The 15,866-nt window shown below is 41.3% G+C and overlaps 2 protein-coding genes across 3 annotated transcripts in view; one reads left to right on the plus strand and one right to left on the minus strand.

Moving 5' to 3' along the window:
- Nucleotides 1–405: 405 nt before the first annotated feature.
- Nucleotides 406–7,763, minus strand: LOC124284911 (solute carrier family 49 member 4 homolog). Its single transcript, XM_046721041.1, has 11 exons — nucleotides 7,241–7,763; nucleotides 6,731–6,821; nucleotides 5,909–6,072; nucleotides 4,334–4,394; nucleotides 3,588–3,682; nucleotides 3,358–3,487; nucleotides 3,038–3,206; nucleotides 2,611–2,678; nucleotides 1,849–1,967; nucleotides 1,514–1,696; nucleotides 406–612 (listed from the first exon to the last, which is right to left on the minus strand). The coding sequence occupies exons 1-11, from the start codon at nucleotides 7,614–7,616 to the stop codon at nucleotides 491–493; spliced, it is 1,578 nt and encodes a 525-aa protein (XP_046576997.1). The 5' UTR covers nucleotides 7,617–7,763; the 3' UTR covers nucleotides 406–490.
- Nucleotides 7,764–8,623: 860 nt separating this feature from the next.
- Nucleotides 8,624–15,866, plus strand: part of LOC124284902 (sodium-dependent multivitamin transporter-like) — a 28,519-nt gene continuing 21,276 nt past the window's right edge. Inside the window, exon 1 of one of the 2 annotated variants that reach the window (XM_046721033.1) lies at nucleotides 8,624–8,737. The gene's annotated coding sequence lies outside the window, so the exon portion shown is untranslated. Of the gene's footprint in view, nucleotides 8,738–14,952; nucleotides 15,080–15,866 lie in introns of those variants that run through there. The other variant, XM_046721032.1, reaches the window with a different exon arrangement.

The following is a 15,866-nucleotide window of genomic DNA, read 5'->3' on the forward strand; positions in this document are numbered from 1 at the left end:
ATTTAGTCATCAACAGAATGAGCATCGAGCTACGTAACTGAGGTACGATGACAGTCCGAACCCCAGCTTCACCTTGATTGTTATCCCGTCTCTGTCAGCATCTGTTGACAGTCAACGTGTGATCTCATGTTAGCCTGACCCGCTCACTTCCTTCACGATCACACAGATTTCTTTCTTATACAAACAAATCTGCACTGAACATAATAACGATTGTTAGTGTTATGTTGGTATGGCTAGATTAGTAAATATATCTTCACTTATGTCCAGTCCCTGGGCTTTCTATAATGAACTGCACAAAGGAAGGAATATAATGTTATGATTGTTTGTTTGTTTAACGCAGCACACAGAAATTCTGCAGTTTTATAACGGCGATCTGTAAATAATCGAATCTGACCAAACATCGGGTGAGTAATAGACATTTGTATTCAATAAACGTGTCCACATTGGCTTCCGCCCCCTTGACATTAGCACCGACCCCAGCGGAACACAATTAGGCATTAATGTGCTTCTCCATGTCAATGTTCGTCCTGGTGTAGCCCTCCTTGAACAGCACAAGTAGTGGTATGGAAAATACTACTGTTCCGAGCACACACCAATTCATCCAAGTAACACCTGAAAAGAACACCAGATGATTGTAGCTGTGTTAATATTTTCAGTTTTACACCCCCTCCCTCTCTGGATCATGAACGGAAATATCTAACAGCTTCATCACTTCACTTTCCTCCAGTATAAGTAGTCGCCATAGCAGCGTTAAAGCCTCGAGAAACGCAAATTGCTCCTCCGCCCGCACGGGTCCCACAATGTGACTTGACGCAGCTTATTCACCCTACACAAGAATGCCTTAAAGATAGGAATTGTTACGTTAGGAACATTGCATAAGGTCACTCTTCTATTTGCCTGACTATCGTTACTTGACATCAACATCTCATTATAATATGTACCTATGTCAGTTAGTGTACATTTATAACTTGGAAGAATGGTGGATATGGGGTGTACGAAGTCATAGGTCATGAGTGTTGGGTTATCGTCAGGCGGGCCCATAGCGTCTGGTGAAGTATAAGGCGTACAAACGGTTAGCTTTCCATATCTGGTGTTGATGGAGGTAGGCACAGCGCTTAGCAACGTAGGACTCCTTGACACAGTGTTACCTGGTAGTGGATAGTGTAAAAAGTGTGTTGCCAGATCCTCGGTGTAGATTTGTTCCCGGATTATAGGTCAAGTCTACAATGTTTACCCGGTGATAAATTTACATGAAAATGTGCTTAATTTGGGTACACGAACTCAACTGAATAGATCTTACCTTTGTGATATTTCTGTTAACTGCACAGATTTGTAAGAATGGAAGACGAAAGTGTATTCTGGGAAACAAACTTTGCAAACATCACATTAAAGATAGAGAGGGCTTAGAGGTTCATTACTGAACAGCCATGAATGTCATCGTTACTTGTGGACTGTGGAGAGTAATTATTGTCATATCTGTCTGTTTTTTTATATAGAACCGGTCATTTCTTACCTATTGCAGGTATCTGTAGAATAGAGAGGAAGATGGTGCCGGTCAGGTTGTTAAACAGGGTGAGCATGCCGGTAGTGACGCCCTCGGCTATAGGGTAGGATGCCTCACATCCCAGCTCGTAGAACAACGGCACAGATCCCGGAATGAACACTCCAATCAGGATGAAGGATATGTACAGAGACGCTGGGGAAGTAGAGAGCATTGTTTATGTACCAATCCACACAAAGTATTAAAAAGCCATCAGTTCCATCTCGTACGTTCCAACAGCATTTCAGAAATTACATATCTCAGTGATGCATTATTTGTTAATATGTCGTCAAGCTGCCTAAACTCACTTATGCTGAAGGGGACGTATGAAAGACGTATCAGCACGAACCAGACCGTTGCTGATGTAGCCAGGAAGAACATCAGCAACAGCAACATCTTCATGTGACGCATGAACATATCGGAGACTCTGACAAGAAAGGAGCACTGTGATTTTTAATCCATTTCAAATGAAGCTTAGGCCATTACACGAACAAACTATAATGGCTATTAAGAAAAGTTAATTCCATTGGTGAACACACTTGTCAAAACGCATAATTTTAGCAATTATCATTTTATCGTTGTACACCACTATCCGACACGATATACCTCGGAGAAGCATGATCAAATATATGGGTCAATACTTATTTCTATATTCACATCTCCTATCCTCAGAGTGAGTGAGTGAGTGAGTGACTACGGTTTTACGCCGCTTTTAGCAATATTCCAGCAATATCACGGCGGGGACACCAGAAAGGGGCTTCACACATAGTGTCCATGTGGGGAATCGAACCCGGATCTTCAGAGTGACGAGCGGACGCTTTAACCATCAGGCTGCCCCACCGCCCCTGTCCTCAGAGGTTCAGGTCACTTTTGCCATTGGGAAGAACTGGTTCATATCTTGTACATACCAGTCATTAATCCCAACGTTCGGGTACTCTTACATCCATTTAGTCCCTTCTGTATTGAACAAAAGGAGAATGTATCATTGTCACCAATACAGTCCTCACCATTGTATCAACCACTTTTGCATCAACATGTGAGAACACAATATGTATTGACAGAACGTGTACCTGGATATGAGTAGGCCGGTCAAACAGCCCCCCATCGTGGCGTAAAACCCCATCCAGCCTGCCTGGTTCTGTAAAACAATAGGGATATATGCGATTATCCAGGAATTATGTTGTATGTATTTTGAACTATTTTCATACTGACATGGCCACAACCCGTAGTCACCCTGACAATTTTCATCACTATAATGCCTCTATTCTCCATCACGGGATGGAAATGACACCATATTCATAAGAGTAGAAATGTTCAATTTGTAAATTTGTATATTTTACTATTTTCATACTGAGGGACATGAAAATCACCATAATGCCTCTATTCCAAGTAATACCCATTAAAAGTATCTGTTGAATGAAGCCTCCATTGTAATAACATCTCCATTTTTTTTTTTAAATCCTTGTGTTTTGTGACAATTATGTGGTTATTATTAACTTGTGAACACTGGGAAGAATTCCGGCACACGCCGTGAGTGAGGGTGTATTCATGACTCGCCTGCGTCACGTTGACTTCCTCCAGATTGACGTCTAAAACTGCCCCGAATGCAGCGAATACCCCCGTAGGTACTCCATACGCCATCAGGATCAAAGGGAAGCGCTTGTGTCTAGAACAGGAACGTCACTGGTTTATGCTTATACCTTAGAGGACAATACTACCGGCTACAGCCTTAGGACACCTGAACTGTCCAGTCCTACTCTGTAGGTTAATAGTTCTCTTATTGGTAGCTGCGAGGGTGTGAATGAGATGAGACTTACGTGAACAATCCTTTGAGCCCCTGCAGGTAGCTTGTTCTCTCCATGGACGCTGTGAGACTAGGGGGAGAGGGGGGCTTTGCGGGGAAGTACACCACCACCAGGAGCAGCAGCAGCACACACGCCGCACATTCTGGAGCAGAGACATCACACGTTCTTCTGAACATTGGCAGCTTACAAGCCAACCATACTGTCTCTCACACAGAGCATTGTGAACATAGTCTAGTCCTCACCTACATACATAAGGAGCATCAAACCATCCCTCTCGGCGCTGACATCAATGGCACTGGTGATGTTCGGTGGTTGATCCGCCTCATCGCTGGAGTAGCTGCAACCAGGTATAACAACATCATACAGACCACGCTGTACTCTGCTGACAGACCAGAGGCCCAGATAAGCTGCGTATCCGGGTAAAATACGCATAGAAAATTTCCAATTACGCATTGAAAATTATTCTTGCGTACCAATTACGCATTTAAAATGTTAGATACGCAAAAAGCAAAAGGTTTAAAACAAATGCGTACGGAATATATTTATAAAAATCGCTTGCGTTATGAAAAAGACATCGATTGCTATCAAGTTGTACTGTTAGTATTATAGGACAAGCGTTGTGCTGTCAGTATAGGATGAGTGATTTTTTAAGAAATCAGTTCCATTATATTTAAGTTGGTTTTGATTAGGTATGACATAAGGCAGAACATACCTGCTTAGTAAACTTACTCAATGACATAATACTTAGGTGAGTAAAATGACTGAAATACGCACATATTTGAAAGCAGTGGGTAACGGAAAATGAAATACCCACTCAACATTCATAATACCCACTCCAAAAAAATACAGTGGGTACAGTACCCATATAAGCTAAATCTTATCTGGAGCTCTGCAGACAATAACACAAATCTTTTAAACCTCGTTATAATATTAGAACGGATACAAACCAAAACATGATTATATAAATAGTAACAACAAATAGTCTTACTTTAGTGGCTGTATATCTGACATATTCGTGACTCGGTCTGGCTGAGGCACCAACAGGGGACCTACAGTGGAAGAGACAGTCGTGTATATATTACTGAACAACATCAAGTATCTGATCATTATACGTCAGTTACTGGTGTCCCTCGCCCTTATATTGCTGACATAATACTCCAAACGTCTAAAAGACATGATTGATCATACACATGACAGTTCTCATCGTGTTATCGAACAAATAAATATGCGCTCATAACAATCAACAACTGATTATATAACGGAGAATTCACAGACTGCTCGTTCATCTCACAAACACCAACACAGACAACTGTCAAGACAGTTTACAGTAGTTTTATGCTATATTCATGTCGTGGGCACAGCTATATTCTCCCCTTATGTACAACTCTCATAGAGAAACCTATTCCTCGATTAGTCAACCTAATTTAAATTGAAAATTATTGACATGTTTAGCCCATATTCCATGTAAATTTAGCAGGAAAAAGCTAAAAGAGAACGTTTAATGTGCACATGTTTACCATCCGATTATGCAAGTTTACGTGTTCGCATGAAACTATATACGTGGCCTCTCATACGTATAGAATAACGTTAAACGTGGACGGTATCTATACCTGTCTGTATGCCTCTCTCTACATTGGACATATGCCTGTAGCTAGGCTGTGTGTATCGAGCCTATGCCTGTATCAATACGTCACTATATGTTGTACATGTCTGTCACTATGTCTGCATCTATGCCTGTAGCTAGGCTGTGTATCCGTGTCTATGCCTGTATCAATACGTTACTATATGTTGTACATGCCTGTCACTATGCCTGCATCTATGCCTGTAACTAGGCTGTGTGTGTCCGTGTCTATGCCTGTATCAATACGTCACTATATTCTGTACATGCCTGTCACTATGCCTGCATCTATGCCTGTAGCTAGGCTGTGTGTGTCCGTGTCTATGCCTGTATCAATACGTTACTATATTTTGTACATGTCTGTCACTATGCCTGCATCTATGCCTGTAGCTATGCTGTGTGTATCCGTGTCTATGCCTGTATCAATACGTTACTATATTTTGTACATGTCTGTCACTATGCCTGCATCTATGCCTGTAGCTATGCTCTGTGTATCCGTGTCTATGCCTGTATCAATACGTTACTATATGTTGTACATGTCTGTCACTGTGTCTGCATCTATGCCTGTCCTTATGCCTGTGTGTATATGGCTTTGTCTTTGTTTTTGTCAACAATCATTGTCAACGAAGTAGTGAGTGAATTGTGTTTAGAGCTGTTTGAGCAGTATTTTATGAAAGTCAGTATGAGTAGGCTAAATGTGGCATGAGCAATATAATTCTGGGACGTGAACCTCTATGGTGAAACCATGTGTCTGAATATATGACATACCCACTCATAATTAGGGCAAATCTTGAATTTCTAAATATATCCACCATCGGCGGTTTTGAGTAACCAATACCGGTCACAAGGACGACTTAAGGTCAGTATCGGTAACTTTCATACAGGCGCGCAAGTTGTTTGCTTAACCGATATAGTTTACATTTGTTTTAGGCAACTTCTTCTAACCTATTATAAATCCTCCAGAGATTCCCATGTATCCGAGGACGGTGGAGACGGCCGTGGCAGTGGCTCTCTGGTGGGGTGGGAACCACGTGGCGGACATCAGGGTCGGGCCAGCGAACGTTACGGTGCCGGCAACACCATTCAATATGGCCGCAATGTTGATCAACCTACACCGAAAACACAAGGAGTAATAAAGACGCATTTTAGGTCACATTAAGCACAAGTGTACAATCTAAATGTCAACGTATCGATTTTTGCTCGAGCAACATTAATTGACAAATTATGAAAACAAACAAAAGGGCTTTCATTCATGGTACCAATGAGGGTGTGTGTGACTGATTTTGTAAATGTAACCATTGTGACATGATTGGCAGATAGACCAAAGTTGTTTGCCTGAATATGCCATCAATGTACATAGACAGGCAAAACGAAAAACAGATGTTCGAAACGGTATCTCACAAAACCAGCAGTTCCTCATATTAATTCATACATAACTATCTCGATAAATGTAGTGTTATCAAGACACGCGGTTATCGTGGAGATAAGTGCAGATGTCCAACATTTAATATTCATCCCCTTATCATTCGAATATTCGACCATGGTCACCTTTATCTCTGTAGCCGCATTTATAGGTTATCGCTTGAGTATGTCAGATCCATTGTGAACATTATAAATCTTCAATGAGACAATACAGCGTTGGCGATAGCAGAAATACTTTACAAGATATATGTTCTCGCTCCATCTTCATACGTTATTCATGTCCTGACATCTGGAATATCAGCTTAAATATTGTAATGCCATACAACTCTGTGCAGATACACTGACCATGTTGCAGGGACAGGCTCACTCGTGATGCATCGTAGTGACGTAGCCAGCACCAGCAGCACGGCACACAACAGCATCGACGCCCTCAGGCCTGAAAAGACATATCGTATCCACCAATAGTGACTGCATTGTCAAGTTTATAATATTTTTGGGTATTTTTTTCTCGGATATTTAATTTCAGATCTTTCTTACTTCTTTAACGACTGGTCTTAAGTAGCTTTGTTTTGCTTTTGTTTCTGCTGGTTTCCTTTTTGTTGTTGTTGCTTTGGTTTTGGGGGCGGAAAGGGTATTTTGTCGGGATGGGGTGGGGTGATTGGGGAGTGGTCGTTGAGGATGTGAGTGAGAGGTTAGTTGAACGGGGTCCTCAATATTTCCCACGAGGGGGTAAATTTACGAATATAAGTCTTTGTCTCTCCTACTTCGAAAATACTGCATCACTGACAAAGAAAGGCGTAATCATACATTAATCATGACGATAAGATAATCAGTCAGTTGCCCCATCAGTTTTACCTTTGACATCCATCAACCAGGCGACGGGGACCATAAACACAATATACACAATAGTTCCCCAGTTGTTCAGCATCCCAATCTCAGCATCGGTCCAGCCGAACACAGCCTCCGCTGACTGGGCTACAGGTCCGAAACAGTTCCACACTGCTGCCTGGAGCAGCGCAGCATACGAGAAGACGAGGAGGACATACCAGCGTCTCTTGTAGGACCTGATGTCCTCCTTGGAGCCCAGCAGAGGGGATGCTTCACCATTCACGGACTGTCTTACACCACAATCTGTATGTCCGTCCATTAATGGTGAACGAATACTCTGCCTTTCTTCTGAATTTGCCATTCGCCCTTGAGATTGTACTGCTGGTGAAAGTTCTGTATTCATGTTTATACTGTCACGGAAAGTCTACCAGAATGCTAATCGTACCATACACCAAGTTTGATTCTAGTGACCCTTCTACATTTAACAGCTGACTGCGAGTCTTTGTCCCGAACTGAGTATATAACTTCACCAACACAGCCAGCACATAGTTAACCAGCGGCACAGACGAGCTTCATGTCGCTTATCGGGGAGATACGATTGCATCACTTTGATTAGGTTCACTAACTGAACCCAATCTTGACATATGATTATTACACATCGGATCGTTTCTATCTTGGTTGGGCCTGTTGCATTACCTGTTACAGGAAGCGTTCGATTCAGCACGTGTGCATACTGTCTCTCTTGGTACAAATCAAATCTTGCTTGAATCACTCACTCACTCACCTAAATAACCCACTCACTAAAATCCCTACTCACTCACTCACTCACTCGTCAACCCACCCAATCGTCCACTCATAATTTTGTTTACTTATTTTAACTAGTACTCATTTGAAAACAAATCAGACTTGTTTGCAAAACTAGTACGCATTAAGATTTATAAGTCACTACACAGACCAAAGTAGGCAGTGAGGTTGTTGAGTAAAGAGAACTAACATATAACTATTGCTGTCACTCACTCATTCACTCTTGTCGGGAATCTGAACGTGGATACTTGAATACTCATGCCAATAGTTAACGTGACCCCAATACTAAGACCGTGTGCTGGGAGTGACAAAAACTATTCTGAACATACGAATGTTAGTGTATATGTATCTACGTCCCTGTCAGCGAACTAGGTCACATCAATGGCGACATGGCATTGTGAAATGCTGTTCCCAGCACCACCATTCAGCCAGCATTGCGAGAATTTGGAGAATGACACAGGGTGCACTATTTCATCCAGTGGATTGACAGTAACGACACCTGGGTATGCGCAGTCAGTGCCGTGTGTGTACAAGGTTCTCTTGGGTCACGTGGTCAAGCGTCACGGTAATGTATGACCAAAAAATAACTATGTGACAGCATTAACATCAGTGTTCATGACGTGACTAGTCCGTTCTATGGAACTAGCTTGCTCCACTTGATAACGACTTAGTTTTTCTGGATTGATCTCGCTTTTTCAGGTCACACCCACTTCAGAACAGGTACGTATTTTCTTTGCATTGCAGTTTCTAAAATAAATTAGTGTGTTCTTTATATGAACGTTTGTGTCCATCCATCAATGGAATTCTTTGTGTAATCCAAACATACATTGCTGGGGTAGAATGGATTTGACATTGTATCGTGTAGCTATGTATATGTTTACAGTAACTATGTATATTTTTACAGAAGCAAATGGGTCTAAATAAGTGAGCTGAATACCATTAATAGTTTGTTAGATTAATAGTTTGTATCACTTCGTGTTATCGTTGTGTGACGCAGGACAGAAAGCCGGAAGGACGACCAGAATTGACAGAATTACCACCACGAGTGCGCCTTCGTGTCGTTCAAGTCACTAAGCTCATTGCTCTTATACCCTCGAACAGCATATATGAAATATAGTACATATGATGTGAGGATGAAGATAAGTATCTTGGCTATTCTGTTATGCAACATGTATACAGCAAGTATAATACGCATGGTCAACAATTGACGTGCTATCTGGAACCCAGTAAGTTAACCATAGATATTCGCTGTTGCTTTCTGCAATATCGAGATAGTGTTGGCCTTAAAGATAGGTTCGTGTCACTTGTTTAAAAATTCAGTTATTAACAAACAATCCGCAGTGTGATATTTTTGGATGTAGAAAAAGTATGTGACAGTACACTAAAACATTACCAGATTCACATGATTTCGAATTAGTCTCAGTTCGATTCCAAGCTTTAAAAAGACAGACCATGTTAAGTTTGATTCAGTCCTACTGTGTCTAGTCATCAGAATTTGAATGTCTTAAAAAGCAGTATTTTGTCAATCGGGCGTTATAATATAATACAATCGCGCAGAATGATTCTATAGACCAGTCGCTTACCTGTCATGATATGACACTGCGGGTTTCATAATAATATGCTAATAATAAATGTGAATTTATATTGCGTCTTTTCCATGCACAAGTCATATGCTCTCAGCGCTAACACAGTGGATGGATAAAATATAATGAGTCAAAAAAGAAACTTCACAAAATGTAATTTGAAAAATAATGAATAATTTTTCTATGATGATACATCTATGTATCCGAAATGGGATCCCTATCTTTCGACTCTAGAAAAACGTTAGCAAAACCAACTCAAACCCATCCATTCGTCGTGCAAATGACGTTAGTGCCAAATCAACTTTTGCACGTGCAGTCGATCACGTGATCTTCGCATCGAAGTTTTCTTCATATGCACGTGTTTGCATTGGCCTCAAGAATTGAAAAAACACTTTGAAACCACAGTTCTAACGGTACTTGAAATGCCACGATTGTCAAATGTGCAACGTGAACGTGCCGTTGGCATGTTGCAAGCGGGAAGATCAGTTATTGACGTCGCAAGAGCAATGGGACGCAGCCGCCGTACTGTGTATGACTTGCGAGGTCGTCTACAACAAACTGGCACCACTTCTAATCGCCCAAGTTCGGGTCGTCCACGTGTGACGTCACGAGCAGAAGACCCTCAAATCGTCCTACGTCAACTACGTGACAGATTTCTGCCGGCTACACGAACCAGGGCTGAGATGTTTAGAGGTCGACTGTCCTTACAGACCATTCGAAATCGGTTGCGGGCTGCCAATCTCCATTCTCGACGTCCATATCGTGGGCCAATATTGACGCCGTTTCATCAATGTCATCGTCTGCTGTGGGCCCAACGTCACCTCCGATGGACCCAGAGAGACTGGAATCGAGTCGTCTTTAGCGATGAATCCAGGTTTACCCTCAGATTCGCGGACGGCAGGCATAGAGTCTGGAGACGACGTCGTGAACGGTATGCCCCATGTTGTGTACAGGAAGTCGACAGATTCGGGGGGCGGAAGTTGCATGGTGTGGGATGCTTTCTGTGGGAACAACCGTTCCCGATCTGGTCATCCGTGGAAACCTCACAGCTGATGCTTACCGCGACCAGGTGCTAACCCCTGATCTCGTTCCTTTCATGGCGGCTCATGGCCCAGGTCTACAGTTCCAGCATGATAATGCTCGGCCGCATACCGCGATGTTGACACGAAATTTCCTTCAAAACGCTTGAATCAACGTCATGGACTGGCCATCGAGGTTCCCTGACCTTAATCCGGGGCGGCCATACACGATATTGAACTGAGAAATTTCGCATTTTTATTCTTGTGACTTGACATTCTGTATACCATGTTTTGGAACGGCGGTGTAGCCTAATGGAACTGATTATGGCACTGTCAGTGTATCGAGTACATCACACAGATCTCAGCAATGAAATAATAACAATTTAACCATCTTACCATCTCTTGTTCTTTTATAGTGCCCTGAAGAAATAATGTGAAGTTTCTTTTTTTGACTCAGTATACATTATATACAAAGAGGGAATTGTGGCTAGTCATATACAATGAAAACAGATGAGTCTTGAGCAGTCGTTTGAAGGAATTAAAATCAACTGCTGATTTGAAGGTGATAGGGAGAGAATTCCGAAGTAAAGGGTCAGAGCAAGCAACGGATTTTATCATATCAAGTTTAATTTACATATTAAACTGCAAGACAGAATCCAAACTTGGCACTTTAGAATCTGTGCAATGTATTGCTGCAGTTACATACGAACCTGGTTATATTTATTGCCTCGTCTCTTGCCCTCCCATGGCAACTTGTAAAGCCACAGATAGACTAACACTAACAAAGATACCTATGATGTACATCTGTATAGTACAGGAGGATGCGATGATGATGATGGAGTTGTTATGGGATCCAGAAGAATCTCTTCTAGATTACCAGGCGATAATTCTTTTTTCACAGCAGAAGCAAATGCCATATTAACAGCATAAATTAAGCTTTATTTTGACCATCCAGTGAAATGCCCAAGCGTCCAGTGCCTCTGAACCAAAGATGGCAAATTACTGGTATGCACCAGACTGGTATGTCACGCCTTGCTATTGGAGCACAACTGAACATGAATCACACTGTCATCAGCAGGCTGATACGTAAGCATACTGCTACCCGTGAAGTGAAGGATGCACCGAGGTCTGGACGTCCAAGAAAAACTAATGACAGGGAACATTGTGCTCTCGTACGCCATGCCAGACAAAGCCCAATGTCTACCTGTACACAGCTGCGACATGGATGGCATCCATACAACAGAGTGTCCATCAGCACCATCAGAGGACGCCTAAATTCTGCAGGATTGAGAGCATGACGACCAATCAGACGTCCACTCCTCACAAATCAGCACCGCCATGTCCGTTTAGCCTGGTGTCAAGCACGTGCTCGCTGGAACCTAAGGACAAGGAAAAGGATCCATTGGTCCGATGAAAGCCGATTTGTGCTGCCTCATACAAACGGGAGGGCACGAGTTTGGAGGCAGAGAGGCACAGCATATGATCAGATGACCATTCAAGCTGAAGTTCCATTTGCGGGTGAATCCGTCATGGTGTGGGGGTGTTGTTCCTATTACTGTAAACTTGACCTCATCACAGTTCCCAGGGCATTGAATGGACATAGGTACCAGAACTTGATCCTAGACGGTGCTGTATTGCCTAATTTGATAACCATGCTCTCGCCACACGTCCAGTCTTCATGGACGATAATGCCAGATCACATCGTGCTCGAGCATCTCCAACACAACGCCATTGAGACACTACCATGGCCAGCCATAAGTCCAGACATGAATCCTATTGAGCATGTATGGGACATTTTGGGACGTAGGGTGAGAGCAAGGGATCCTCCAGTTCAGAACCTTCAGGAATTCACCCATGCATTGCATGATGAGTGGCAGCAGATGCCCCAACAGAGAATCAGACGTCTGGTGGCCAGCATGCGACGGCGTGTAGAAATGTTATCCAAGTGCGAGGCCGTTACACCAGATACTGAGTTACTAGTGTGTTCAACATTAAGGAAATGTGAACTATGTGTTGTAACGACCCCATACGTATTTCACCTTATTTTACGGTGATTTTAGTAAACTTTAGTTTGATACAATTAAACCTTCAATTAGTGCTCAAATTCGGTCAATTTTCAGACTGAACGTTCACATGGGGCCAACTAAACAGTTTAATGTGCTTTTCTTAGCACCATTTTTATGAGGTTGTTGATCCAGTGGGTGGTACGATATTTATGACGAGGTGCATAGATTAAAAACCATCCTAAATATAAACAATATATCATAATTTTCAGACTCTCTTTCTTGCCCCCAGGCTATAAGAATCTCTCTTGCAAACATCCACTTTTAATCGATATAACTGAATTATATAATGAACTTGCAACTTGCCAGTACGCATCGTCCTTTGTTGGCTACCCAGCCATGTTAGTGTCTCTGGTAACGCAATGGCCGAATTTGCTTCTAAGGCAGGACTCAACAAATCTGTGACACCACTTCTCATTCCATACTCCGATTACAAAGCAACCGTTAGATCGTACATTCGTGATCGGATGCAGAAGAAGTGGGACACTCGCGTAGGTATTAATAAATTACATGCTATAAAACCCTATATTGGTTACATCTACTTGGGTTGTCTGTCCAGATTTTAAGAGGCCCTCATACGACGATTGCCCATTTTGATACACTCATGAATATTTGCTCAAAGGTGAAGATCCTCCGATTTGTATCCCTTGTGATGAGAGAATCACGGTCAAGCATGTCCTACTTGACTGTATTGATTTTTCCATCACAAGGGATAAATATTTCAATGCAAAAACTGTTAAGAATTTTTTTTACTTCTGATAATTTTCCTTTAATTATTGTTAAATTTTGATTGATATGTTTTGTAGATAGATGTGTTTTAATGATTAGTAGTTTAGATTGTTAGTGACTGTATCCTGAAGGGGAGTTTAAGTATTGTACAAGTATTGTCCTACTGAGAGGGTGCGTAAGTCCCGAAACTTTCAAATCAAATTTAAATTTACCAGATGTTATAAATGTCGTATATGCCATAGTAATTTGGGCTAAATTTGACTACAATTTCCAGATGCTGAACAGTTGAGGACTGAGTGAGTAAGTATGGTTTAACGCCGCAATATTCCAACAATATCACGGTGGGGGACACGAGAAATGGGCTTCACACATTGTGCCCAGCTGAAGAGTTGATATAAATCCAGCTAAAAGTAGCAAAAGTACTGTAAGTCCCCATGGTCCCTAGCAAGGTGATCACCCTTCGGTTGCTGGTGATCTATAGCCCGTTTTATATATATTTTATATTTTACTGTTGTCTCAAATGATTTATTTTTATGATAGCGTACTAGTTTGAAATTAAGAGCTGTGATAATCTAGTATTTTACTGTCCCTCGATGATAGGTTTTTACGTTCTAGTTTTCTCATTTTAAAAGTGATATAAATAAAATTGTTCTCGTCACAATATGGCTGCAATCTTGTCGATGTGGCGCTAAATATTAACTCACCTCAACTTTAAAAAACTGGTAAAAAAAAATCAACATCAGATATTTAATGCAAATCCAAGGCTTATCAATCCATGATTCTCAAATTTACATCCCTTGTGTTGCTTTCGACGGAGAATTTACATCTCCAAACAATTTCAGTTTAGGATTTAGAAATATAAACCCTAATTTAATCATTTGTTGGTTTTCTTAACGAAATAGATGTGTATGATACGTTTTGATGCACAAACCGAAAACATTTATTTCTTATTTATGGGTACATATAAATCGCTGAGACACTTAATGGCTGTACCCTGGAAGGGGATTGAAATTATTGTCCCCTCTCCGAGTCATCGTAACTCTATAACGTTCAAAGTATTTCAGATACTTCTCTGTTTTATTTGTAGAAGGTGTGTTTATGTCATTCTTATCAAGATAGTAGGGTTTCCACGGCCCCTAGTAAGGTGATACGACCTTTGCTGCTGGCGATCTACACCCACAAATTCTCCCCGTTTGATAAGTAGCAATATAATAAATGTGTGTTTTACTGGAGCCTTACTATTCTGTTGGCAGACTATTCTGTAATATTCACTTCGGAATTATGCCTACGTGAATGTAATTCGGAACATGCTTGAATTATTCTAACCACGAACACCTTTATTTATGTTCTTGAAATATCATGTTAAATTAAGCACTTGGTGTGCATCCGTATCTGACAGACTGTACCGTATATCAGGTGCATCAGTCGTGTCAGTGTAACAGCAGGCAGCACAGTAGCCATAACAATAGCTGCATCCGCCTCCACGTCAGGTCATGAATATGCATGTTACTGTCCCAATGAAATCTGTCCATCAACAAGCAATCGCCGTGCTGTATGATAAGGTGGTGGAACAGATGGACTCTTGGATTGGGCCAACGTAAATTCAGTTTTCACTCTCAGTGCGAATCAGTTTCACGTTTGCTTGGCGGAGTAGAAGAGGTGTTCAAGGTATGTTAGACAGGGTTAGCATATGTATAAACGTTTTTGAAAGTGAGTTGACCTAATTCGGGTTTAAATCAAAACCAGTAGCATTGTTTCATGAACTGCATAATGTTATGTGGCAGTCTAATACGTTGTGTCAATAATGTCTCGCCTGTAATACGGTGTACCTGTAGATTCAGGAATTGGGGTGCTATATTTAGACTTGTGCTGAAAAGTATTAAAACCATCCTCTGATACAAGGATATGCCTTAGGGTAGAATTTTCTAGCAACTTGTATAAAAGGGGAGCTAGCTATTGCCTCTCATCTCACATTTCATCGTAAGAGTGGATTCCCTAAATACATACTTTATGCAATAAGGTCAGTGTGCACTTCATCGTTTGGGATACTCGTCAGTATAAAATCAAACGAAAAACGAAAAATGGTTGTGGACCCAGTTACTGTTAGTAAAAATACTTGATCTATGTCAACCAACCAAAATTGAAATGAAAAGAGTCATTATGTGTTTTATTTTTCTTCTTCAAGTGACATTTAGAAGCTGGTATGATGAAGACGAACACCTTTTTATGGATAGACAGCTTCTTTGTTGCAATAGATACGACGTTTCGGCGTACATGCTAACACGGTTTTGAAACGACAGCTGAAGGATAATTGATGTATGTGTAAAATGATTTGTATGAATAGTTCCCGGGTGATCAATAATGTTATATTATACTGAAAGAAACATATTGTAATGTATACAAGCTCTACCGTTTGATGTGCTAATTACCAGTCGCAATATGTATAAGATTATTG

The sequence above is a fragment of the Haliotis rubra genome, unplaced genomic scaffold (genome assembly GCF_003918875.1).
Source record: "Haliotis rubra isolate DU_JTF1 unplaced genomic scaffold, ASM391887v1 Scf348, whole genome shotgun sequence".
In the NCBI taxonomy this organism is placed as follows: Eukaryota; Metazoa; Mollusca; class Gastropoda; order Lepetellida; family Haliotidae; genus Haliotis; species Haliotis rubra.